At 33.5% G+C, this 25,989-nt stretch overlaps 1 protein-coding gene across 14 annotated transcripts in view; it reads right to left on the reverse strand.

Moving 5' to 3' along the window:
- ARL6 (ARF like GTPase 6) overlaps positions 1–25,989 on the reverse strand; it is a 61,005-nt gene that overhangs the window by 19,677 nt on the left and 15,339 nt on the right. For 11 of the 14 annotated variants that reach the window (XR_013372587.1, XR_013372584.1, XR_013372589.1 and 8 more), the window contains 3 exons: positions 12,567–12,696; positions 8,510–8,565; positions 3,232–3,425 (listed from right to left, as the gene is read on the reverse strand). Coding sequence is in view for 2 of the 14 variants with exons in the window: in XM_077884588.1 (XP_077740714.1) it covers positions 3,400–3,425; positions 8,510–8,565; positions 12,567–12,696 (212 nt within the window). In the remaining 12 variants the exon portion in view is untranslated. Of the gene's footprint in view, positions 1–29; positions 3,426–6,734; positions 7,924–8,509; positions 8,566–12,566; positions 12,697–25,989 lie in introns of those variants that run through there. The other 3 variants (XM_077884588.1, XM_077884590.1, XR_013372592.1) reach the window with 3 other exon arrangements.

Raw genomic sequence — 25,989 nt, forward strand, 5'->3', positions numbered from 1 at the left:
CAGAAATGGACAAACCTATTTTAAATCCATTTAAGTGAATATTTAATCAGTTTTATTTATTTTTTAAACTAAGAACTAAGAGAATAATCAGCAGAAAATATGCACAGTTAAAATGCTGTAGCATTTTAATGTACCAGAGTTATAAGCAGGATGTATTTGCCTTAAGTATTCTCAAGAGTAATTTCATATATTTATGGAAATCACGTGTTATGCCAAAAATTCCAAAGGAAAAAAATAACATTAGCAATCAAAAAATAATTCACAATTTTTAACAGACAACCAATAAATGAAAAACAAATATTAAAACTCTGCTCTTTTGTGATTTACAAGACACATAGGGCCAAATATAAATATTTAAACACAATACATACAATAAGTTTTGACACTTTACAAAGTATTTATATTGAAATGTAGAGCTTAATGAATTGAACTTTCTAACAGAGTGATGTCTAAACATGAAAAAACATTTGCTTGAGCTTTAATGCAATAAATTTTAATTGTATACTACGTTAAATACAAATGCAATAAACTCAGCTTATACATGCTTTTATGGCATCTGTAGCCCAATGTGCTTCTACGTAATAATCTTCACGTGAAAATGTAAAACAGGGATCCCTGGGTGGCGCAGCGGTTTGGTGCCTGCCTTTGGCCCAGGGCGCGATCCTGGAGACCCGGGATCGAATCCCACGTCAGGCTCCCGGTGCATGGAGCCTGCTTCTCCCTCTGCCTATGTCTCTGCCTCTCTCTCTCTCTCTGTGTGTGACTATCATAAATAAATGAAAAAAAAAATTAAAAAAAAATGTAAAACAGAATAGATATTTATGGAGTATAAACTAGATTTGGAGATCACAGAAACTAAGGAAAAAGTCAGTACTTTGCTTTCTTTTAAATGTTTACATAGGTGTGAATTACTGTAGTTTGTGGAATATTAATTAACTTAGTATCAACATAGTTTTAATAGTTATTTTTATTAGTCATTTATGCCCAGAGTTGAAAATCTGAAGTGTTCAGAGACTGAAAACAAGTAAAAATTAAAAACAAAACAAAAAAGTAGTCACTTTTCTGACTTTCCTACCCCATCCTGGTCTCCCACTCCAATGAGAGCCTTTTCAGTCCTTTTAGTTATCCTTATGGCAGGTAGCTCTGTATTTCTAATATTATAATACTCTTTTCTCTTGAATCCATCTATCCTAAACAGATGGTTTGGTTCTAAATCCCAGCACCAGCATTTAGCAGTGACATTCTGCAAATGACTTTTTTAGGTCTCTGTTTCCTTGTCTATAAAACAAATAATAAAACCTACCTTTATCACACAAGTTTAATGTGAGAATTAAATAATGCAAAATCTAGTATGTGTGAAAATATCTAGCTCAAAATACAGTGTTCATATAGCGACAGCTATTATGATGATGATGACGATGATGGTAGATGAAGATTTGAATTCTAATATACCCTTTCTCCATCCTCCTAAACTATCCTGTCTTCCTAAACTACAGCATATAAGTATTTTGTTAAACTACATTCAGTGTTTTTATGTCCTTTTTATATTCGAGGCAACCCTAATAAGAATCTCACTTTGTATCCTCATCAAAACAATTTTTTTCTAAGTTATTCATTCATGAGAGACACACAGAGAGGCAGAGACATAGGCAGAGGGAGAAGCAGGCTCCATGTAGGGAGCCCAATGTGGGACTTGATCCCAGGACCCTGGGATCATGACCTGAGCCAAAGGCAGATGCTCAACAACTGAGCCACCCAGGTGGACCCCTCATCGAAACAATTTACGAGAGGCTTGCAAGCTAGCTAAAATAAAATGCTGGATTATTAAGATATTCTGGATAACTTTTAATTTCCCCAATTCTAAACCATTGGGATTCCTGGACTGAGAGAAACTGATTTATAGAATTTTACTGTAGTTTTAAAATGATTTTATTCAAATCTCTAGGACATGTACCAGTACCACAGATACCATAACACACCCCTATTACTCACTTACCTTTTGCCTCCTGTTTTTAAAAAATTTTTAAATAGTTTATTTATTTGAGAGAGAGACATAGCGAGAGAGCATGAGTAGGGAGGAGAGGGAGAAGCAGGGAGCCTGATGCAGGGCTCCATCCCAGGATTCCGGGACTATGACCCAAGCCAAAGGCATATGCTCAACCGACTGAGTCACCCAGGTGCCCTTTGCCTCCTGTTTTTATCATTTTCACAGCTAAGGACGTTTAAAATGTTATATATTGTACACTACAGTTCTTTATATGCAATGTTTTTCAGGATTGACACCATTGCTCTGTATATTCTTTTCTAGTGGTTAATTTAAAATGAAATATTCTATTCAGAGTTCACAAAAGTGGCCTCTAAGTTTTGAGAACTAACACAATTTGCACAGAGTAGATGCCTGAGATGTGTCTAAAATTCTAAAGGACATTTTTGTAGCAATTTTTGCTCAGGGAAAACATATTTTGGTGAGTCACAATCTATTTTAACAAAGTGCTATAGTAATTGGAGACATTTTAAAGAAAGAAACAAGAAGTCAGTTAAAATAATTATTGAAGAATCACATTCATTTTTATACCTCTTAATTTTAAAATGCAAGATAATCATTTAGCCAATGAAATAAAATTAGATGCTATGTATGAAAAGGTTCTCAAATTAACCCTCATTACATTTTAAGTTCTCTAAGGGTAAAGAATATATCTTATTTACCTTGTATCACCATTGACTAGGACAATGCCAAGTAGTATAGGTACAGAGAGTTTTAATACACATTCACTGGATAAATAAATTCAGCTTAACTTGGTCTCAGATAATTTACAAATGCTTGACTGTAAAACACTAAATATTACGTTGACATAGCATTATTCTTTTCAGTGTAAACAAAGTACACTAGTTGGTACACTGCATGTTTTATTGATAATCACACATAGTAAAAATTTTATGTATATATATTAATTATCCATGGTCCCTTATAAATATTTAAAGTTCTTTTTCCAAGCACAATCATACTGCAAAGTCATACCATTAACTAAATTTTAGAAGATAATTTAAAAAATAAAATACACTAAAGGTATTAGAAATCATGATGCGATATTGAGATGGCTTATAACTCTGACTTTAAATATTCTAATTACAATCAAATGTAGACTTCTACCGAGAAGTTGATAATTCTGGGAAGGAGCCCTTCTGAGGAAATATTTAGTTTTAATATAATTAATGGTCACATTAGCATACCTGAAGTCCTATGTTCTTAAAAAGCTCATTCAGAGTCCATAAATGCAAGCAGAAGATTATTAAGTATTCTTAGATGCACAAACATCTTTTAAAAAATTTGAAGTATTCAGTTGCCTTAAGATACATTCCTTGAATTGAAAATTGTTGAAGTTTCCAAATACTATCTTTTCATGTCTTCACAGCCTGGATCTGATCTGATAACAAAAAACGAACAAAAAACTATCAGTCTCCACAGACAAAATCCATTTTCTAAAGTAATCCATGATAAATCTATAAAAACAGAGTAGACGCCTATGCAGTCTACCTGTTTTTGTTTAAAGCACAAACACACTGTAGTTTTTGTTTTTATCATAGTACATGCACAAAGTTAAGTCAACTAGTCTACTAGCAGACCCTTGTCTCATCTTCTTTAATCTTTCAGAGGCAATCACTTCTAACCTCTCTTAGGAGATTTACCTCTGTATCTCTAAATAATACACTTTTATTATTACTTTTTGAATTATTAGTTCCTTCGCTGCTGCCCGGACACCCCCATTATGCTTTCAGCACTCTCATTCTTCTACCATAGTAATCTTGTCATCGATATGATGACTGCATACATGCTATTCACAGAGATCAGTTGTATCCCTCTCCTCTGCATTTTGTTTTCCCTTTTTTAATAATTGTGCCTCATTCTCCAACCCTGCCTGTCTGCTTATTATTATTATTTTAAGTACTTAACACTAATTCAATCTCACTACTCCCACACTGGGAAAACCTTTATTATGATGAAGCACATTACACAGCCTATGAATTTCACTTTCCTGAAGAACTCTCCCTTAGAGTCTTCCAAAACTCTCTAATCTGACCAGTTGTTCCCCATGCTTGCCCAGCTATCTTCATATGAGATCTTTCATTATCATGCTAGGAACTCATTATCTTTCATTATCGTCCTTAGGATCCTTCCCACATGCTCTTATACTGGTTTTCCTGTTTCATGGTCTATTATTTTATCTTCTTGGCTTATTACCTTGTCTTTGAAGAGTATACCTCTCAATGGCTACCTCAGTAGAAGGTATAGAAAGTACATTCTTGAGACTGTTACATAGATGAAGATGTCTTTATTCTACAGTCAAAATACACTGATACTGCCTGAGCATATAATTCCATTGTTTTCTCCTTGGACTTTGCCAGGCAATGACCAGTATCTTACAGGTTCCGAATGTTGATGTTTACAAGTCTGATGTTATTTTTGCTTCCTTATCTTTTACATGAAACTTATTTTCTTCCCAGAAAGCTTGTAGAATCTTCCATTGTCTTAAATGTTTAAATTAAGTAACGGTGACCCTTGGTGTGGGAATATTTTCATTTGCTGTACTGGGCTTTCAAGAGACCTTTCAACTAAAAACTCATCTTTCAGTTCTGGAAAATACTGTTTACTGATTTATTTGAGGAATTTCTCCCCTCTATTTTCTCTCTTTGCTCATTCTAAAATTCCTATTATTTGGATATTGGACCTCCTACTTTCTTTTCTTTCCAATTTTATCTTTTTGCTCTACTTTCTGAGTGAATGCTTCTATTTTATCTTCTTTTTATTGAATTTTCCATTTCATCTGTTCTATTATTTTCTATGAACTTTTTTTTCCTTTGGTCCTTTACAAGTAGTATGCCTGGTCATATTCATGAAAGTAATCTTATCTCTTTGAGGATACTCTAACGATTTTTTGAAATGTTCTCCCTAAATGAATTCTACTTCCTCTAACCCGCTCATTTAGTTTGTTGATGTTCCATAATTTATAATGTTTTGATCCTCAAATGCCTTTGCCATCTTTTCATAAGTATGAATGAACACTACAAAGCTGACTGAAATTTCAGTATGTGTGTGAGGCTTGTCAAATGTGGTCTTTATTCTAGTGTAGACAGCTACACCATCTTCTTGGGAATCTTTGATGTTAATACCTTTAGGTCTTTTCTCTCACTGGTCTGGTTCCTCTAAGATTACTTTCTATATCTTTCCTACTGTCAGTGTCTTTTGGGAGAAGTAGAAGGCAGAAGAGGAGTACACTATTTGGTATAAAAACTTTCAGTTACTCCTCATTTTCAGACCAGCACTGCCACACAGCTGTGCTTGGGTGTTCCCTAGTCCAGAGATACTCTGATTTTCTGCAAGAATGAACCTTCAATCTTTTTTGGGGGGGGGGTCAAGAAAGTATAACTATGTTCTCTTTTCAGGCCCACTTCATCCTTCTTTCCACTTTTCATCAATATCCGAGCCTTCGAGGGGATCTGCAACATAAAGTGGGATGCTTTCCAGCTTTCCTCAGTGCTAGTTCAGAATTCACCTTTCTCAGATCTCTTAAGTCATTCAACATTCATCAGACATTCAGCTTCTAAATTTGGTTGCCATTTTTGTCACTACTATTTTTTTTTTCCCTTGTGGGATAAGTCTTTAAATAAAAGTCCTCTTAGTGAAATTCGACAAGGGGATGGAATTAACTGTTCAGTCCTCTATCTTTCATTAGAATACCCATATACGTAGTTTATAGAAGCCTTATATTAAAACTTTGGGAGGATTATTAACTTTTCCCATATAAAGTGATAAAATGAGTACGTTTCATTAATCACATGGAAAGATTTCTTTTTATAAATATCTGATTTGAAAGTTTCAGACCTGGAAAACAACTTACACCTCTGCAATGGTTTCTTTGGTGACTTTAAAAAATATTTCAAAGTCTACTCAGGAGTTCTTATCTTTGGGTTATAATATATAGGTAATTATTGAGAATCCTTCCAAAAGAGAATGGAATCATGGCAAAAAAATGTAATTTAACATTTTACTCAAAAATTTTCAACCTTAAAATAGTAAGAGTAAATTGGTCCAAAATGAACCAGAAGCTTTGTTGTTTAGCATGGTAGGAAATTTCAGAATTCTGGAAGCAAAATGAAGAGATACATTTAGAATATCTTTCACAGTTAAATTTACATAAAAACCTCTAGGTAATAAGTTAATAGTTATAAGCATGGACTAGTCTCCCTATTTACTGCTACCTAATTTGCAAAATAGGTTTTTTACCTCTTTTTAAATCCAGAGAGATAGTCTGGAGAATTAAAATGTAAACTATTTACTATTACACAGGAAAGATGAAGGATTTCTTATTCAAAATCAAGCTAATAACACTTTTTAATCTGTGTTAAGTTTCCTCCTTTCCTAAATAGAGAGCAGTTATGTAAGATGGTAAATTTGACACTTATTGGGGCTTTTTTTTCCCTTATACTAGGCACTTTAACAGTGTTTATTTAATCTGTACAATTTTTGACATTTAATTGTACAGATGATGAAAATTATTTTCATAAGAAACAGATAATTGTTAATAATTAGTTAATAAGTGTAGAATAAATCTGCTAGACTCAAAATCTCAAATGCTTATTATTATTGTGTTCTCTATTTAAATAGGGAAACCGGTCATAGAAAACTGCTCTAAAGGTTACATAAAATAACATGACAATGCAATGGCACAAAAACATTTCTTTTTTTTTTTAAATTTTTTTTAATTTATTTATGATAGGCACACAGTGAGAGAGAGAGAGGCAGAGACACAGGCAGAGGGAGAAGCAGGCTCCATGCACCGGGAGCCCGACGTGGGATTCGATCCCGGGTCTCCAGGATCGCGCCCTGGGCCAAAGGCAGGCGCCAAACTGCTGCGCCACCCAGGGATCCCACAAAAACATTTCTAATAGTGTATCCTCCTTAAAAAAAAGGATGATACAAAGATAATGAATCAGAAAGATCAAAGACACAAAAATTAGGTAAGAAGACCAGACTTGGCAAGTGGCACCGTGATGTTGGATCGTTACTGACACCTAGTGGCCTCATTATTACAGACAAAATATACCCAACAAAGGAAGGGAGAACTACAATTTATCAACCTATTTTCATAGGTACTATGCTTTTATGAGCAATAGTAGGGTTTCTATCCATGCAGTGTCTTCACTGTGAGCAATAAGCACTGGTAAAATAAGAAATCAAGGCTTAACATATGCTTCTGGGGTCTTCTGTAGAACACTGCTCCTTAATCTGTTTTATGTGGAAATAAGTCCCATTAAATCATCAGAAGTGTAAACCACTTCTTTATCACAATCTAAGAACTATGTGTGTTCAGAAAAATTCCAACAGTTCTTCTGAGAACTATTAGAGGTTCTCAATTATGTTTTACTTAATTGAAAAATATGACTATAATATTTTTTGCAGTTTAATGGTAAATGTCATGATGTCTACACAGAAACAAAAGAAATACTACAACAGTCTGTGCAGTTTATTAAAATACCATATTTTACTAATAACACATTAAAATATTTATCAGGTGGAGATTTAATATTCTGAACCAACGAAGTATCAAGTCTCTTTATGTATGGGCAAGCAGGCTATTTTTAGATTGAACAGGATATGCATAAAACAAAATTACACATAACTGACATTAAAGGGTTAGTAGAGAAAAAAATAAATCCGTAGCTGTAAGATTACAGCTAGAATTAATAATATTTTGTTAATTACCCTAGTTCAGGGCAGACAGATTCCTGATAGGAATAATCCCCAGCTCTGCTCACAAATGGACATTTTTCAGCCTGACTCTCAGGGTCCTGTAATAAAAAGGACCTACAGAACTTGGTTTCATTCACGTCTATTGCTGTGTAGGTCACTGCTTCAGGCCATTCCTATGGTCAGTAAACAATGGAATCTTAGAGGAAAGGATATTCCTTAATTTATTCCTTGATATAATAAACCTGTACCAACTAATGATAACTATTTTGATGAGTAACAAAACTGCAATATACAAAACATCAATACCAGTATTTATAATACTAAATGAGTATTAAAAGTTGTGTAAACATGTATAAATGGAGCCATAGAGTTTAACATGATTCTTAAAAGACATATGCCAAGCAAACTTATTTTTAATGATTGACAGGAAGCCCTGAAATTATCCCAAACTTCAAATGTGCTTCTATTTACTAGATCTGACAGAAATTTGTTGTCATAAAATTATTTTCTAGAGTTGTCATGTGTATTGATTATAAAGATGCAAATATTTTATTTAAATAAACCCGTCAGAAAAATGTAATAGAAGTAAAGGTAGCAAGGTATTAGATACTTACTGGATTGTTTTTTCTGACAGCAGAAATAAATGGAAACAAGAGGGAGAGAGGCAATGATATAATAAAAATGAAATGCAAAAAGGGAAAGAAAAATGTGAATAGAATGGAAATAAAGACTGCAGATGCATAGTATTTTGTGATGTACCTTGAAGCCAGTCTACACCTTCTTGCAATCCTTCTCCTTTTATGGCATCACTAGCACTGAAATAAAATCCATAAGAAACATATCCATTTCATTACTTCATAGAACCATACGAATAAATAATTACAATTTTGCTAGATGGCAAATTAATAGTCTAGTAACATATATCTGAGTAAAACTGGTTAAGCCCTGAAACTGAATATACATAGGAAAAAAGTCTGAGTGCTCAGAAAGGAGACATGAGAAATTTATTCATGATTTATAACAGACATTTGGAAAAGTATTATCACTAAAAAGTTATTCTACTTTGCCCAGCCCCAGTGACTCAATAACATTTATTTATTAGAAATGGTTGTCTTAGGTTGTAATTTAGCCACATGATGGAGTGACTTTATTTGAAATGGAATTTGATATCCATAAGGTATAAACCTGTAATTATAACTTTGGTAAACTGGTACAATAAAAAAAAAAAATCTCAGATTTCAATCATACTCATATCCACGGGCTTCAGGAAACTAGAGGTTATTTAACTCTCTGTCTTCAGTTTTAGCATCTATAAGATAATGCTAAAGAAACTAAAATAATAAAATGCAGATGATTTTGATAGTATCAGATAATCTTTATCAGATATAGACTGATAGTAACTAGTATAAATAAACAGATTTTCTGAATGATTAGAGTTCCTTTTAAGTGTGCTGTGCATGATTTAAAAATGTACCTAATTATCTAAAATAATTTGATTCTAATCAAAACAGAAATTACTTCCAAAGAATTACTTATTAGATTACAAATATGACTTTATCATAAAATTATTTTAAAATAGAAACCAACAGCATATGATACATAATTATCCAAAGCATATTACAGATTATCCCTATCAGTAGCAAAACATCAGTAACTGAAATGCTTAAATCAAGAAAGATCAATGTCTTGATTTTTATTATACACTTATAGTCCCAAACAAGTAATCCAATTACTGGGGGCATCCCCTTTACTGGGGGCATCAGTACCATACTAAAAACCTTCCATTTTTTCCTAATAGGTCCTGAATGTTTATGTTCTATCTTTCCTTTTGAATATATCATCAGACCTGTAACTAGAATAAAAGCCAAAGTCTTTTTACCATGTCCTACCAGAACCAATGTGATATGGTCCCTGGCTATTTCTCAATGGCCTCATCTCCTACAATTTCCCTCTAGATCCCCCTATTCAAGCCAGCTTGGACTTCTTGCTTTTCCGGGAGCAAACCAGGCACATTCTCATCTAAGAGCTTTTTAACTTGGCAGGCCTCTCTGTCTGGAAACCTATTCTCCAAAATTTTGCGTGAATTTCTCTCTAACAATAATTAGATTTCACAGAGAGAACACCTATCATTATTCTTTCTCTTCTTGTCCTACTTTACTTTTCTTCATCCTGCCAGCTGGTATTTTAACATCTATCTACCTATTTTGTTATCTGTTGCCCTCACAAGAGGGTAAATAAGTAAATACATATACATATTGTATATGGGACTCCGTCAAAGAACTTTTTTAAAAGAACATTATTAAAATCAGACCCTAAAAATCAGCGTTGGCTGTATGTTTTACAGTACAATGAGTAAAAATAAACCACAAACATTTTCCAGGCTGCATTTCTCTATAATCTTTTCTCTATTTGCTGCTAAATTTACTTATACTTAAGGCAAGAGAGATAGCATATTTTATCTCTGTAACATGCTGCATTTATTTATTTATTTATTTATTTATTTATTTATTTATTATTTTTAAAGATTTTATTTATTTATTCATGAGAGACACATACAGAGAGAGAGAGAGGCAGAGGGAGAAGCAGGCTCCATGCAGACAGCCCAACGTGGGACTCGATCCTGGGTCCCCAAGATCACTCCCTGGACTGAAGGTGGCGCTAAACTGCTGAGCCACCTGGGCTGCCCAGAAAAGTGTGTTTAAAATTTTTTTTCAAAGATTTTATTATTTGACACACAAAGAGAGAAAGAGCACAAGCAGGGGGAGCCAGCAGAGGGAGAGGGAGAAGCAAAGTCCCCTCTCTGAGCAGGGAGCCTGATGTGGATCCCAGGACTCTGGGATCATGACCCAAGCTGAAGGCAGATGCTTAACTGACTGAGCCACCCAGGTGCCCCACGTATTTTCAATGTTATACATGCTTTAATGAACTTATTAGCAAAAAATAAAAAAAACAAGTTTAACAACACTATTAGTTCTTAGTGAGATATTCTTTGAATTGAATCAAAATTATAGACAACTTTCAAAGAAATACTTGGCATTCTTCTATAAGTTACTCAGAAAATACAGAACCTGGCAATATAATACTCTACGTCCTTATAGCATCAGAACATTACCTTTTCTCTCACCTAGAGAGGTATTTAGATATCACACTTGAATAAAGAAATCTGTTAAAATTCAGTTGCTGATTATTTTAAGTAGAAAGAGATTTTTTCCACTTGCAAAATTAATTTATATTTCAAAATTAAGAGTAGGACTGCATCTTTTATTAATTAGGCCCATATTTCTTTTTATTTAGGCCCATATTTCTTAATGTTGTACTTTCTATCAAAATTCACAATGCTTAATACAGTGCAAAAATTAAAATTATTCTGGTTTAGATATTACTAGTTTAGGTATAATTTAGAGAAATATAAAGGTTCTATCTTAAGATACTTCTCTACCTAAAATCCCTCCTTTCTTTACTGACCAAATATCATAGAACCTCAAATTCTAAGTCGAGAGACAGTAAAATTGACTCTTCTTCTGATTGCAAAGTAAGGAAAGTTTTGCTCAAGATATGCAGTGTTTCAATCCTGGGTAGAAGTGGTGGTGGCCCTGAGCACGGAAGCCTTTCAGGGGCTTTTTCAAGCTTTCTTCTAGGAGATTTCTTTTTCAGCACCAAAATCAGCTCTACAAGTTCTTTACTGAGCTGTAGTATCTCCTTGTTTTATATTGTTTCTCTTTCTACACATGGTACATTTCTATGCTTCTGTGTTACGACTTTCCCTTTGAAAAATGGGAAAATTGGCAAGAGGACATCTTGCAGCAAAGGGAAGTAAGTAGGTGGATAGAAGGAAGCTCAAATTAATATAAGGCAGGCACTAAAATACTATCTAATATATAATTTCTGGTTATCCTTATTGCAATGTTTTGCAGAAAGGCACACCACAGTTAAATATATCCATAAGAAGTTGCTTTCCAAATAAACAATGTATAATTTCAGATACTAATTGCTGAAGAGTCTGATTTTATTAGTGTATCTAAATAAAATTAATATTTATATTTCTATATACTCAAATAAACCAATATTTGTTGTGCACATACTAAGTACCTGGTACTATTGTTATTTTAGGGGTTACAGAGTAAACAAAACTGATAAAATTCTAGCTCTCATGTTGCTTATGCACTAGTATAGGAAGATACACTATAAAATAAGCAAAACCCAAAGAAGACATGGCAATAGAAATATACAGCAAAATATGAAGGAAAAAAAAAACGATACATAGCAGATAAGATATAACATTATTTTGGAGGGTTATCATCAGAGGTCTCTCTCCTGAAGGAAGTATAATAGCAAGGCAGGAAAATTATTCTGGAGACTGATTCAGACAAAGGGAGTTCTGACATGGGATTGTGGTTGGCTGATTCAATGTGCAGAAGGAAATCAGTGTAACTGAAACTGAGTAAGTGGGTTCAAATTTCCTTTGAAAGAGTTGTTTATATTTTACATCCTCAGAAAGATTTGAAAAGGTATTTTGTTGTTGTTGTTTTAAGATTTATTTATTTAAGTAATCCCTGCATCCAATGTGGGGCTGAAACTGAGGACTCCAAGATCAAGAGCTACATGCTCTGACTGAGCCATGGCAGGTACCCCAAGATTGGAAAAAGTTTTAGCAATAATGTATTCATGAATACCTGCACTGCTACAATTGTATACAATTAAATCCTTAACTTACATCCTATCAAGTTAGGTGACTTACACAGTGAGCTTAGCAAAGAACACAAGCTCAGAGATTTTTTTCAGAATGACATAATGAGAAGTAAATATAAAACTTTACCAAATATGCCATGGTTTATCTTTGATGTTCTCTAAACACAGCAGCTGAGACACTTTTACAGATGTCACTGCATCTCTAAGATCCATTTTGTTTGCAAAGAATAAGATTGGTATTCGGCGGTGCTTAATATCTAAAAGAGAAAATAAGACTATCATCACATTTCCAGGTTTTTGGTCATTTCCTCAAATTCTTACAAATTGTATTTCACTAAAACTGTTTTCCCACCACCTCTTTCTTGTGTCACATATATGCAAACATTTAAAGACACACATTGTCAAGCATGTGTTTGAAAGATGTGAGAATTTAAAAAATATTTCTTAAGACTATTTACCCTCTAGTTGGAGTTTATTTATTTTTTTTAATTTTTATTTGTTTATGATAGTCACACACACAGAGAGAGAGGCAGAGACATAGGCAGAGGGAGAAGCAGGCTCCATGCACCAGGAGCCCGACGTGGGACTCGATCCTGGGTCTCCAGGATCGCGCCCTGGGCCAAAGGCAGGCACTAAACCGCTGCGCCACCCAGGGTTCCCTAGTTGGAGTTTAAAACAGTGAGGTGGGAGATGGGACTCAGACGTAGTTACTTAGTACAAAGGGCTCAACTATTTCATTTTGTTTTTACTGTCAATAGAAACAAGGCAAACTTCAAATGGAAGTAGAAGGGAGACAAAATAGATCTTAATTTCAGATTTTAGTGACAGTTTAGAACTAACAGGCTAGATATTTTAACAAGATATTTTTACCTTGTTACAATTTTGGAAACATTTTTCATTGTTTTGAATACATAATAGTTCAAAATTCAGAAGACACAAAATGGTATATAGTAAAAGAATCTCCCTCCTTTTTGTCCCAGTCCAACCACTTGTCCTCTCTAACAAGAGTTTTAATTCGCATCACCTATTTCTTGACATCTTTTTAGAAATATGTGCAAACACTTATTATACATTATTTTTTATACAAATAGTAGCAGGCTATTCAGTGTCATATCTTTTGCTTTTCACTTTATTTTGTATCTTGGAGACTGTCCCATACCAGTACATAAAGAGCAGTTTCTTCACTATTTGAAAAGTTGTAGAATATTCTGCCTTTTAGTACAGGTACCATAATTTGTTTAATCAGTATCCAGGGAGATATATTTGTATGGTTGCCAATATTTAAAACTATAAACAAGGCTGAAATGAATAAAAGTGTACAAAGCAAATTTTGTGCATGCTCAGTATGTTTGTAGGATAAATTCGAGGAGTTGATGGTTAAAGCATAAAAATTATGTTAATCTACACCAATAACAATATGTAAGAACAAATGTTTCCAGTGCCCTTGCCCAAAGACTGTTATCAAACTTGCTGATCTTTCCTGTGATAGGTAAAAATTACTATCAGAATGTGTTTACTCTGTTTTGAGAAAGATCAAGAATTTATCTACATATTCAAAAGACGCTTGTATTTCTTTTTTTATGAACTATCTTATCCTATTCTTTTCCCATTTTTCTTTTTTTTTTTTTAAGATTTTATTTTTTTTTTGAGAGAGAGAGAATGCACAAATGGGGCGATGGGCAACAGGAGAGGCCCCTAGGATCATGACCTGAGCAGAAGGCAGATAGATGCTTAACTGACTGAACCACCCAGGCTTTCCACCCATTATTCAATTAAGTTTTTTATTTTCTTATTGATTTGTAGGAACACCACAGCAGTAAAGAAGAAAGTCCTACAGCAATGATATAAACTGCAAATATTTCCCCCCTTGCTTGTCATTTGCCTTTGACTGCTCATGGTTTGTTTTGTAATTAAAAACTTTTCACACAGTCAAATTTATCTTTTCTTTTAGGATTCTGGGTTCTGTGTTATAGTTGGAAAGACCTTCTTTTGCCCCAGCATTATTTTAAACTTCGCCCATAGTTTCTTCTACTGCTGTAATGTGTGATTTTTACATTTAAATATTTAGTCCAGCTAGAATTTACCCTGGAACAGAGAATGTCAGAATGGATAAAAAAGCTAGACACAACCATATGAGGTTTACAAGAAACATACTTTGAACATAAGGACACAAACAAGCTGAGAGGAAAAGGGTGGAATGTATTACACATACATTTAAATGTAAGAAAGTTAGAGCATGGCTACACTATTATCAGATAAAGTAGCATTCAAGAGGAAGGGAAAAAGACAGGCATTTCTTGTTGTTGTTCTCTGTACAGTTTATTATATGTCAGTGCTTTTTAAAAAACAGTTTTTATTTAAGTTCCAGTTAATACACATTGCAATATTAGTTTCAGGTGTACAATATAGTGATTCAACACTTCCGTACAATACCCAATGCTCATCACAAGTTCCTTCCTTAATCCTCATCACCTACTTAACCTTTCCCCCTCACCCAGATCCCCTCTGGAAACCATTAGTTCTTTCTTTATAAGTTAAGAGTCAGTCTCTTGGTTTGCCTCTCTGAAAAATATAGACATTCAAAAATTATGAAAGTGTCACTCACTCAAGAAGACAAAACAACTTAAACTGTATATGCATCTAATAAGCTTCCAAATAGATACAGCAAATTTTGACAGTATTAAAGGGAAATATAAAGAAATCCACAAATAGGTAGATCTTCAAGGTTCCTTGCTCAGAAATTGATACAACAGAAAACAATCAGTAAGAATGTTGAAGAGGTGAATACTATCAACTGACATTTATAGATCCTTCATCCAACAGCAGCAAAATACATATTTTACTTAACTGCAGATGGACCATTCACCAAGCCAGACCATATGTGATGGCCCAATATTTCTTAGGGTGAAATCAAACAGAATATGTTATTCCATCAAATGGAATTAAGTTATAAAGCAATAAAAAAGAAACCTAGAAAATTCTCATATATTTGGGAAATTAAATCACACTACTAAATAACCTAAGGATCAAAAAAGAATTCACAAGTTAGAAAATACCTCAAACTAAATAATGAAGGAAACAATCATATCAAAATTTGTGACATGTAACTAAATCCTTAGAGAATATGTACTTCTTTAAATGCTCATATTTAAAATCAACGATTTCCACTTCCGTCTAAAAATTTTCTATACTTAAAATGAAACACAATGTAAGTATAGAAAATTCATAATAAAACAATGAAAATCAACAATTTTAAAAAGACAAACCAACAGAAAAAATGAACAAAGCCAGGGTTCTTAAAAAGTTAATAAAACCAATAAACAACTTAGAAGATTGAGCAAGAAAAAATGGAAAATGGAGGAAACATAAATGATCAACATTAGAAATGAAAGAAGATACACAGATCTTATAGACCTTAAAGGATAGTGAGAGGATACTGTAAATAAACTTGACAACATAAATTTAAAAATTACCAAAAGTAACGCAAGGAGAAATACAATACTTATCATTGAAGGAAATTTAACTCATGATTCTCAGTCCCTCTAACTCCCACACACATACAAAATCCCAACCCAATGGCTTCATTCATATATTCTATCTAACATTTAAGGACAAAATAATATCAATTCTCTCCAATCCAAAAAATTAAATAAAAAGAGAAAGAGTAAATATTTTCCAACTCATTTTATGAAGCCTCTACAACCTTGATGACTAAAGCATTTTAAAAAAAGTTACAAACCGAAAACCTTGAGACCAAAAACAAAAAAATTTTAATGAAAAACGTTAGCATATCCAATTCAATGATATATAAAAAGGTTAATAATCAGTGGTCGAATGAGGTTTAACCCAGAAATGTAGGTTTGGTTTAATATATGTGACTACAGTACAATATTATCATTGTAATAGATGTAGAAAAAGCATTTGGTAGATTATAACCCAAGGTTATAATGGAACCTTTTGGAAAATTAGGAATAACAGAAAATTTCCTTGACCCAATAAAGATATAAGCAAACCCTTGTGAGCAGCATACTTAGTGGTAAAATATTAAATGAAAAGAATGGGAATAAGATACAGACACATATATAAGTGTCTATCAGTGGATGAATGATAATGATAGAAACCTGTAAACTAATCATGAAGCCAAGAAACACTGAAGAAAAATTGAGAGTTAGGCATCTCATGAATGTATAAAATACATATAGATATGAGACGATTTCATCATTTACTATGATAAAAAATACACGAATTATAAAAAGTTAAAATTTATCAATACTTATGCACATATAGACCAAATATGGCAGCATTCACAGTTGAGATAAATATAAACAAATGTAAATATGCAGTATTAAATCATAACTGCATAAAATTAACTGTAGTAATACTGTACCACTATAATAATTTCATAGTCATCTCCTATAGCTATTGCAGTGAGCTCAAGTGTTAGAAGTATCTGCTTAAAATGCTATGTGATACTAATCATCGCTAGGTGGGCAGTTCTCCCCAATAAATCATGCATCACAGTAAAAGTTCTCTCTCAAAGTTCTCACATATTTTTTCATCTTATTTTGTGTAACAATGCAAATCCTGAATTACACCATGGGACCCATACAAAGTGCCATCAGTTATGCTGGAAGTGTTCCTAAGAACTGGAGAAAAGTCATGACATTATAAGACAAAGTTAAAATTGCTTGATATGTACCATAGATTGAGGTTTGCAGCTGTGGATGCCCACTATTTCAAGATAAATGAACCCAATGTAAGGACCATTATGAAAAAATAAAAGGAAATTCACGAAGCTATTATTGCAGTTACATCAGCAGGTGTGAAAATCTTGCACTTCTCAGGAAATACCTTTTTATCTTGTACTGAAAATAACTTTTATGTGGGTGCAGGATTGCTTTAAGAAAGGTATACCTATAGATTCTAACATGATTCAAGAGAAAGTGAAATTATTATATGAACATAAGGAATAAGAACATGGAGAATTTAATGCTTATAAAAGATGCTTGGTAATTTTAGAAAAAGGTCTGGCTTAAAAATTGTCAAGACAGCAGGAGAAACACTTCTGCCAACCAAAAGACAGCAGTTTCCAGATGCCATTAAGAAAATTCCTGGGGAAAAAGGATATCCACCCGAGCAGGTTTTTAATGCAGTAAAAACTGCCCTATTCTGGGGGGAAAAAATGCCACAAAGGACACTTAATAGTAAAGAAGAGAAGCAAGCACCAGGATTTAGGGCAGGAAGAAAGTAGAAACAAGACAAAATCATTTCTATTCAATATTGTACTGAAGGTCCTAGCCAGTGCAATTAGACAACAAAAAGAATAAAAGGAATTAAGACTAAAAAGGAAATAGAATTTTTGTTGTTGACTTTATACATGGAAAATTCTAAGAAATCTACAGAAAAACTAATGGAATAAATGCATTTAACAACCTCCAAGAATACAGAGTCAATATTTTCACATCCCAGCAATGAACCACTAGAATATAAAATAAAATATACTATTTATAGTAGCTTCAAAAATAAAAAAACTTATAGATAAGTTGAATGAATGATGTATAAGACCTCTACAGAAAACCGTAAAAGACAGTGAAATTGAGAAAAGCATAAACATATGAATTGACATACCATGCTCATGAGTTGAAACATTCAGTGTTAAATCCATTGTTAAGATGTCAACCATCCCCAAATACGATCAAAATAAAATCTCAGGTTTTAAAAAAAACTTAATAAGCCAATTTTGAAAGTTATTTAAAATACGGAACACCTAGAACTACCAAAATCATCTTGAAAAAGCAGACCAAGGTTGGACAATTTATCCTATATGACCTCAAGATTTATTATAAATCCATTGTAATCAAGACAAATGTTAAAGGACATAACAGAGATCAATGGAATAGAACAGAGTCCAGAAATAGGTACAACAAACAGCCAAATTAAATTCAATAACTGTGAAAACAAGTGATTCTGTAATTCAGTGAAAAAATTTTTTTCCAATAAATGCACTTTGGGATAATTGGATATCTGTAAGAAAAAAGGGCAAAAATTAATTCAGGCCTAAATGCAAAATCTAGAACTATGAAGCTTCCAGAAGAAAACATAGAATATGTTATATATAGAATATATATAACATATATATACACACACACATATATAGAATATGTTAGTATTCCTAGGGTAGGAAAAGATTTTTAGAGTGACATAGTAAGTTTGTATTAAAAGAAAAAAAATTGATAAATTATACTTCATCAGAATTGGATACATTTGTTCACTAAAAGATATTGTGAAGAAAATAAACAGGCAAGCCACAAACTGATGAGAAATCTTCAAAACACATATATTTGACAAAGGTCTTCTATCTAGAACTTATAAAGAAATGTTAAATTTCAATAGGAAGACAAAACAAATTAAATGAATGGGCAAAAGATTTAAAAAGATATCATTTTATAAGAGAATGTACAAGACTGGCCAATAGAATATGCAAAAATATTCAACATTAATAATCAACAGTAAAATACAAATTAAAAGCACAATGAGATCCTATTATGTACTCAGTAGTAAAGCTAAAATGAAAAAAAACAAAAAAAACAAAAAAAAAAACCCACCAAAAAACCCAGCATCAATCACTGGAGAGGATGCAGAAAACTGGAACTCTCATTTATGCTATTAAGCATGTAAAGTAGTATGACCACTTAGAAAAATTAAGTGGCAATTTCCTTAAATACCTATCACCCATACATCTATCCTATGACCCAAAAGTATCACTTCTAGGAATTTTTTGAAAGGAAATGAATACATGTCCACAAAATCCTTTTAAAGAGGGCAGTCTGGGTGGCTGAGCAGTTTAGCGCCACCTTCTGCCCAGGGCCTGATTCTGGAGACCCGGGATAGAGTCCCACATTGGGCTCCCTGCATGGAGCCTGCTTCTCCCTCTGCCTATGTCTCTGTCTCTGTCTCTCTCTCTCTGTGTCTCTCATGAATAAATAGATAAAATCCTTAAAAAAAATCCTTTTAAAAGAATGTTCACATCAGGTCTATTCATAATGGCCCTAAACTAGAAACAATCAACAGGATTCTGGATAAACAAACTGTGGTATATATACACAATATAATGTTACATAGTAATAAAAGGAATAAACAAATGATACACACAACAGTACAGGGACTCCCCAAAACATTATGTCAAATAAAAAAACTTATGCACAAAAATATATGTGCTTTCCCCCTCATTTACATGAAACTGTAGAATAGGCAAAATTAATCTGGTGATAAAAATCAGATTAGTTCTCTGGTACAAGGTGTGGAGTGTTGATTTGGATAGGGAGTGAAAGAACTTTCTGGTGTAATGAAAATTTTGTTCCTTGATAGGCAGTGTAGTTATATGAGTGAATGCGTTTGTCAAAATTACTGAACTATATACTTAAGATCTAAGCATTTGACTGTAAAGAGCTTATACATCAATTTTAAAAAGTTAATATGTAGGGTGGCCAAACGGATTAAAAAAAAATGAGACCCATCTATATACTACTGCCTACAAGAGACTACTTCAGAACCTAAAGACACAAACTGAAAATGAGAGTATGACACAAGATATTCCATGCAAATAGACACAAAAGAAAGCTGGGGTAGCAGTACTTATACCAGATAAAATACATTTTAAAATAAAGATTGTAACAAAAGACAAAGAAAAAAGCATTACATAATGATAAAGAAATCAATCCAAAAAGAGACTTATAATAATTGTAAATATTTATGTACCCAACATAGGAACATCTGAATATATAAAGTGGGTATTAACAGAGAAAAAGGGAGAAAGTAATACTAGTACAAGAATAGTAGGGGGCTTTAAGACCCCATTACATCAATGGATAGATATTTTAGACAAAAATCAATAAGGAACTTTGATCCATGGCTTTGAATGAACACATTTAACCTGATGGATTTAACAGATTTATACAGCCTATTCCATCCCCAAACAGCAGAATACATATTCTTTTCAAGTATACATTGAATATTCCCCAAGACAGACCACATGTTAGGCCACAAAACAAGTCTCAATAAATTTAAAGAGACTCAAATCATATCAAGCATCCTTTCTGACCACAACAGTATGAAACAAAAAAATCAATTACAAGAAAGTGAATAGAAAAAAACCACAAATATATGGAGGCTAAACAACCAATGTGTCAATGAAAAAAATAAAAAAGGAAGTAAAAAATAATTAGAGACAAATAAAAATAAAAACACAGTGATTCAAAATTTTAGGGAAATAGCAAAAGCAATTTTTTAAAGAGTTTTGTTTATTTATTTTTTAGAGAGACAGAGATACAGAGTATGAGTCAGGAGAGAGGCAAAGGGAAAAGGAGAGAGAGAATTTCAAGCAGGCTGTGGTGAGCACAGAGCCTGATGCAGAGCTTGACCTTACAACCCTGAGATCATGACCTGAAATGGTATCAAGAGTTAAGACACCTCACCAACTGAGCCATCTAGGCACCCCGCAAAAGCAGTTTGTTTGTTTTTTTAAAGAATTCTTCTTTAAGATTTATTTGAGAAAAAGAGTGAGTGTGCACAGAGGGGCACAGGGAGAGGGAGAAGGAAAGAAGCAGACTCCCGTTGAGTGTGGAGCCCAGCACAGGGCTCACTTCCCACAATCCACAAGACCATGACCTGAACCAAAATCAAGAGTCTGACGCTTAACCAACTGAGCCACTCAAGTGTGCCCCTCATAAAAGCAGTTCTAAGAAGGAAATTTATAGCAATATAGGCCTACATCAAGAAACAACAACAAAAAACCCTCAGATAATGTGATCTGTTACCTAAAAGAAAAAGAAAAACAACAAACAAAGCCCAAAGTTACTAGAAGGGAGGAAATAAAGTTCCAGGTGGAAATAAATGAAACAGAGACTAAAAAGCCAACAGGAAAAGATCAATAAAACCAAGATTAAAAAATTGATAAATCTTAGCCAGCCTCATCAAGAAAAAAAGACGGAAAGGACCCAAGTGAATACAATCAGAGATGAAAGAGAAGAACTGATACCACAGAAATACCAAGGATTATAATAGACTGCTATGAAAAATTATATGCCAACAAACTAGACAATCTAGAATAAGTGGGTAAATGTCTAGAAACATACAACCTTCTAAGACTGACACGAAGAAATAGAAAATTTGAACAGATTGATTGCTAGTAACAAAATTCAATGAAAAATCAAAAGACTACCTATAAACAAAAGTCCAGGACCAGTGGGCTTCACAGGTGAATCCTGCCAAACATTTAAAGAAGAGTTAATACCTATCCTTCTCCAACTATTCCATAAAATAGAAGAGGAAGGAAATCTTCCAAATTCATTCTAAGAGGCCAGCATTACTCTGATACCAAAACCAGACAAAAACACTCTAAAAAACATTATAGGCCAATATTCTTGATGAATATAAATGCAAATATCCCCAACAAAATACCAGCCAATCAAACTCAATAATATATTAAAAGGATCAAATGCCACAGTCAAGTTGGATTTATTCCAGGGATGTGGAGACTGTTCAATATTAGCAAATCAATCAGCATGACACACCCCATTAACAAAATGAAGGATAAAGATAAAAGCAAAAAAGCATTTGACAAAATACGACATCAACTTATGATAAAAACTCTCAACCAAGAGAGGTTAGAGAGAACATAACTCAACATAATAAGGCCACATATGAAAAACCCACAGTAATATAATACTCAGTGGTGAAAAACAATGTTCTTCCTCTAAAATTAGGACAAGACAATGATGACTAATAAATGAATTCAGTAAAGTTGCAGGATACAAAATTGTTATACAGAAATCTGTTGTATTTCTATATACCAACAATGAAGCAGGAGAAAGAGAAATTTAAAAAACAATCCTATTTACAACTGCATCAAAAAGAATAAAGTACCTAGGCATAACCTTAACCAAGGAGGTGAAAGACTTGTACTCTGAAAACTGTAAGGCACTGATAAAAGAAACTGAAGACAACACAAACAAATAGAAAAATGTACTATGCAAACAGATTGGAAGAATTAATATTGTTGAAATGTCCATACTATCCAAAGCAACCTACAGATTTAATGCAATTCCCACCAAAATACCAATAGTATTTTTCACTGAAATAGAACAAATAAGTTTAAAATTTGTGTTGAACCACAAAAGACTCCAAACAGCTAAAGTAATCTTGAGAAGACTAAAGGTGAAAGTATCACAATCCCCCATTTGAAGCTAAGCACAAAGCTATAGTAATCAAAACAGTACTGGTATAAAAATAGACATATAGAATGAAACAGAGAGAGAGACCCCAGAAATAAATCCATGCTTATATGATCAATTCATCTGCAACAAAGTAGGCAAGAAAATACAACGGGAAAAGACAGTCTCTTCAATGAATGGTGCTAGACCATGCAAAAGAATTAAACTGAACTACTTTCTTCCACCACTGCAAAAATAAACTCAAAATGGATTAAAGAGCCAACTCTAAGACCCAAATCCATGAAACTCCTATAAGAAGACAGAGTAATCTCTTAAACATCAGCTGTATCAATGTTTTTCTAGATATGTCGCCTCAGGCAAGCAAAACAAGAACAAAAATAAACTATCGATACTACATTAACCTAAAAAGCTTTTACACAGTGAAGGAAACCATCAACAAAATGGAAACCATCAACAAAACCAATCTACTGAATGGGAGGAGATATTTCCAAATCATATATCTGATAGGAGGTTAATATCCAAAATATTTAAAGATCTCATACAATTCAACACCAAAAAATATTAATAATCCAATTTAAAAATGGGCAGAACTGCTGAGGATTTACCCCAAAGACACAGATGCAGTGAAACGGCAGGACACCTGCGCCCCGATGTTCACAGCAGCAATGTCCACAATAGCCAAACTGTGGAAGGAGCATCGGTGTCCATCAAAAGATGAATGGATAAAGAAGCTGTGGTCTATGTATACAATGGAATATTCCTCAGCCATTAGAAACAACAAATACCCACCATTTGCTTCAACGTGGATGGAAATGGAGGGTATTATGCTGAGTAAAGTAAGTCAATTGGAGAAGGACAAACATTATACGGTCTCATTCATTAGGAGAATATAAAAAATAGTGAAAGGGAATAAAGAGGAAAGCAGAGAAAATGAGTGGGAAATATCAGTGAGGGTGACAGACCATGAGAGACTCCTAACTCTGGGAAATGAACAAGGGGTGGTGGAAAGGGAGGTTGGGGGGCGGGGGACTGGGTGACAGACACTGAGGTGGGCACTTGTCGGGATGAGCACTGGGTGTTATTCTATATGTTGGCAAATTGAACTCTAATAAAAATTTTTTTTAAATAAATAAAATAAATAAAGATGGGCAGAGGTTCTGAATAGACATTTCTCTGAAAAACACATATAGATGGCAAACAGATACGTGAAAAGATATTCAGTATCAATCATCAGGGAAACACAAATCAAAATCACAGTGAGATGTCACCTCATACTAGTCAAAAATGCCCAGAATAAAAAAAAAAAAAATCAAGTGCTGAGGAAAATATAAAGGAAAAGGACCCCTCATGCACTACTGGTGGGAATGCAAACTGGTGTAGTAACTATGGAAAACAGTATGGAGGTCACTCAAAAAGTTAAAATTTTTAGAAATGCCATACAAACTGGTAATTCCAGCACTGCGTATTCATTCCAAGAAAACAAAAACACTAATTTGAAGATATATGCACCCCTATGTGTACTGCAGCATTATTTACAGTATGGAACTTATCCATCATTAGATGAATAGATAAGATGCGTTAAGGAACTGATTATTACTCAGCCATAAGGGACGAGATCTTGCCATTTGTGACAACGTAGATAGGTCTAGAGAGTATTATTGTTAAGTGAAATAAGTCAGACAGAGAAAGACAAATACCATGATTTCACTTATATGTGGAGTCCAAAAAGCAAAACAAATGAACAGAAAAACAAAAATTCATAGAGAGAATTGGTGGTTGCCAGAGGAGATGGAATGGGGAGGATGGATGAAATAGGTGAAGGGGATTAAGAGGTATAAACTTCCAGTAATAAAATGAATAAATCACTGAGATAAAAAGTACAGCATATGGAATACAATATTGTAATAACTCTGTATGGTGACAGATGGTAACTACACTAATCATGGTGAGCACCTCAGGATGCAGAGAACTGTTAAGTCATGTATTACACACCTGAAACTAATATAACATTGTGTGCCAACTATACTTCAGTAAAAAAGTAAAATTAAACGAAAAAAATTTTAAAGTTCATGCACACTTCAGCTGAAATATCCTCTTTTGGGAATCTATTCCCAAAAATAAATGCATCAATACATAAAGATAACTTACTTGGACGAGGCTTCAATTGAGGAAAAAAACAAGGTTTCCATTGTATTTGAAGCTGATTTGTAGGAATCATTTCATTTTATTGGTCAACATTATAACAGTTTTTGAGGAGAAAGTGGATTAACACAAAGGGAGTGCATAATCAAAAATGTATTCTCAACCTAGATAACCCAGATTAGTGAAAAAGTCACATAAAAAGTACAGACTAGATAATTATTACCCCAAATACTTGAATAAGCTTACGAGTATCCAATAAAAATACCAGTTATTGTGATTAAATAGGAAGAGCTTTTAGAAAGCCTGACACTATTTCCATTCTACTCCTAACAAATCTTTCAAACCATTACCTCTTCCTAAAAGTCATAGCACAAAGACCACTTAAATCACTTCTGATGAGTAGAGTTAGACGGGCAGCCGGGGTGGCTCAGCGGTTTAGCGCCTGCCTTCAGCCCAGGACTTGATCCTGGAGTCCCGGGATCGAGTTCCACATTGGGTTCCCTGCACGGAGCCTGCTTCTCCCTCTGCCTGCGTCTCTGCCTCTCTCTGTGTTTCTCATAAATAAATAAAATCTTAAAAAACAAACAAACAAACCTGTATATCACTGCTCCTTATCTTTAAAAAAAAAAAAAAAAAAAAAAGAGAAATGCAGAGTTCCACAATACTTACGGAGAATTGTATTGTGGAGGAAAAAAAGAGTATCTATTAATAGATGAATGACAGAATAAATGGTGGTACACTCATAGTATGGCATATTAGGTACCATTAAAAACAATAATTACATATATGCAATTTGACTTGAAAGGATTTCCCTCATTTAGCATTCTCTAAGAACAGGTAGATATAGAAGACTGCAGACAATATGATCCCATTTTAGTAAATAATAATGTGGAAAAAATACCTAATTGTTAATACTGGTATCTTGAAGAGGTAGGGCTGCCAGTTAAAATTTAAAAATAGAAAAGATCTATTTTAGAAGAATTCTCAGAATAAATATGTAAGAAATGCTGCGTAATCACATATATGCAATCAGAAGAACATTTTTGTTTTGGGGGAAATAAAGGTTGGGGACCTGGAAAACACTGCAAAAAGCTTTGAAATTTAAAAAATACACAGTACTATAGGTAAAAATGTAAATTCTGCATAATTACTATATTTTAATAGTCAAAAACAAAG

This window comes from Canis aureus, chromosome 35 (assembly GCF_053574225.1).
Source record: "Canis aureus isolate CA01 chromosome 35, VMU_Caureus_v.1.0, whole genome shotgun sequence".
NCBI classification, from domain to species: Eukaryota; Metazoa; Chordata; class Mammalia; order Carnivora; family Canidae; genus Canis; species Canis aureus.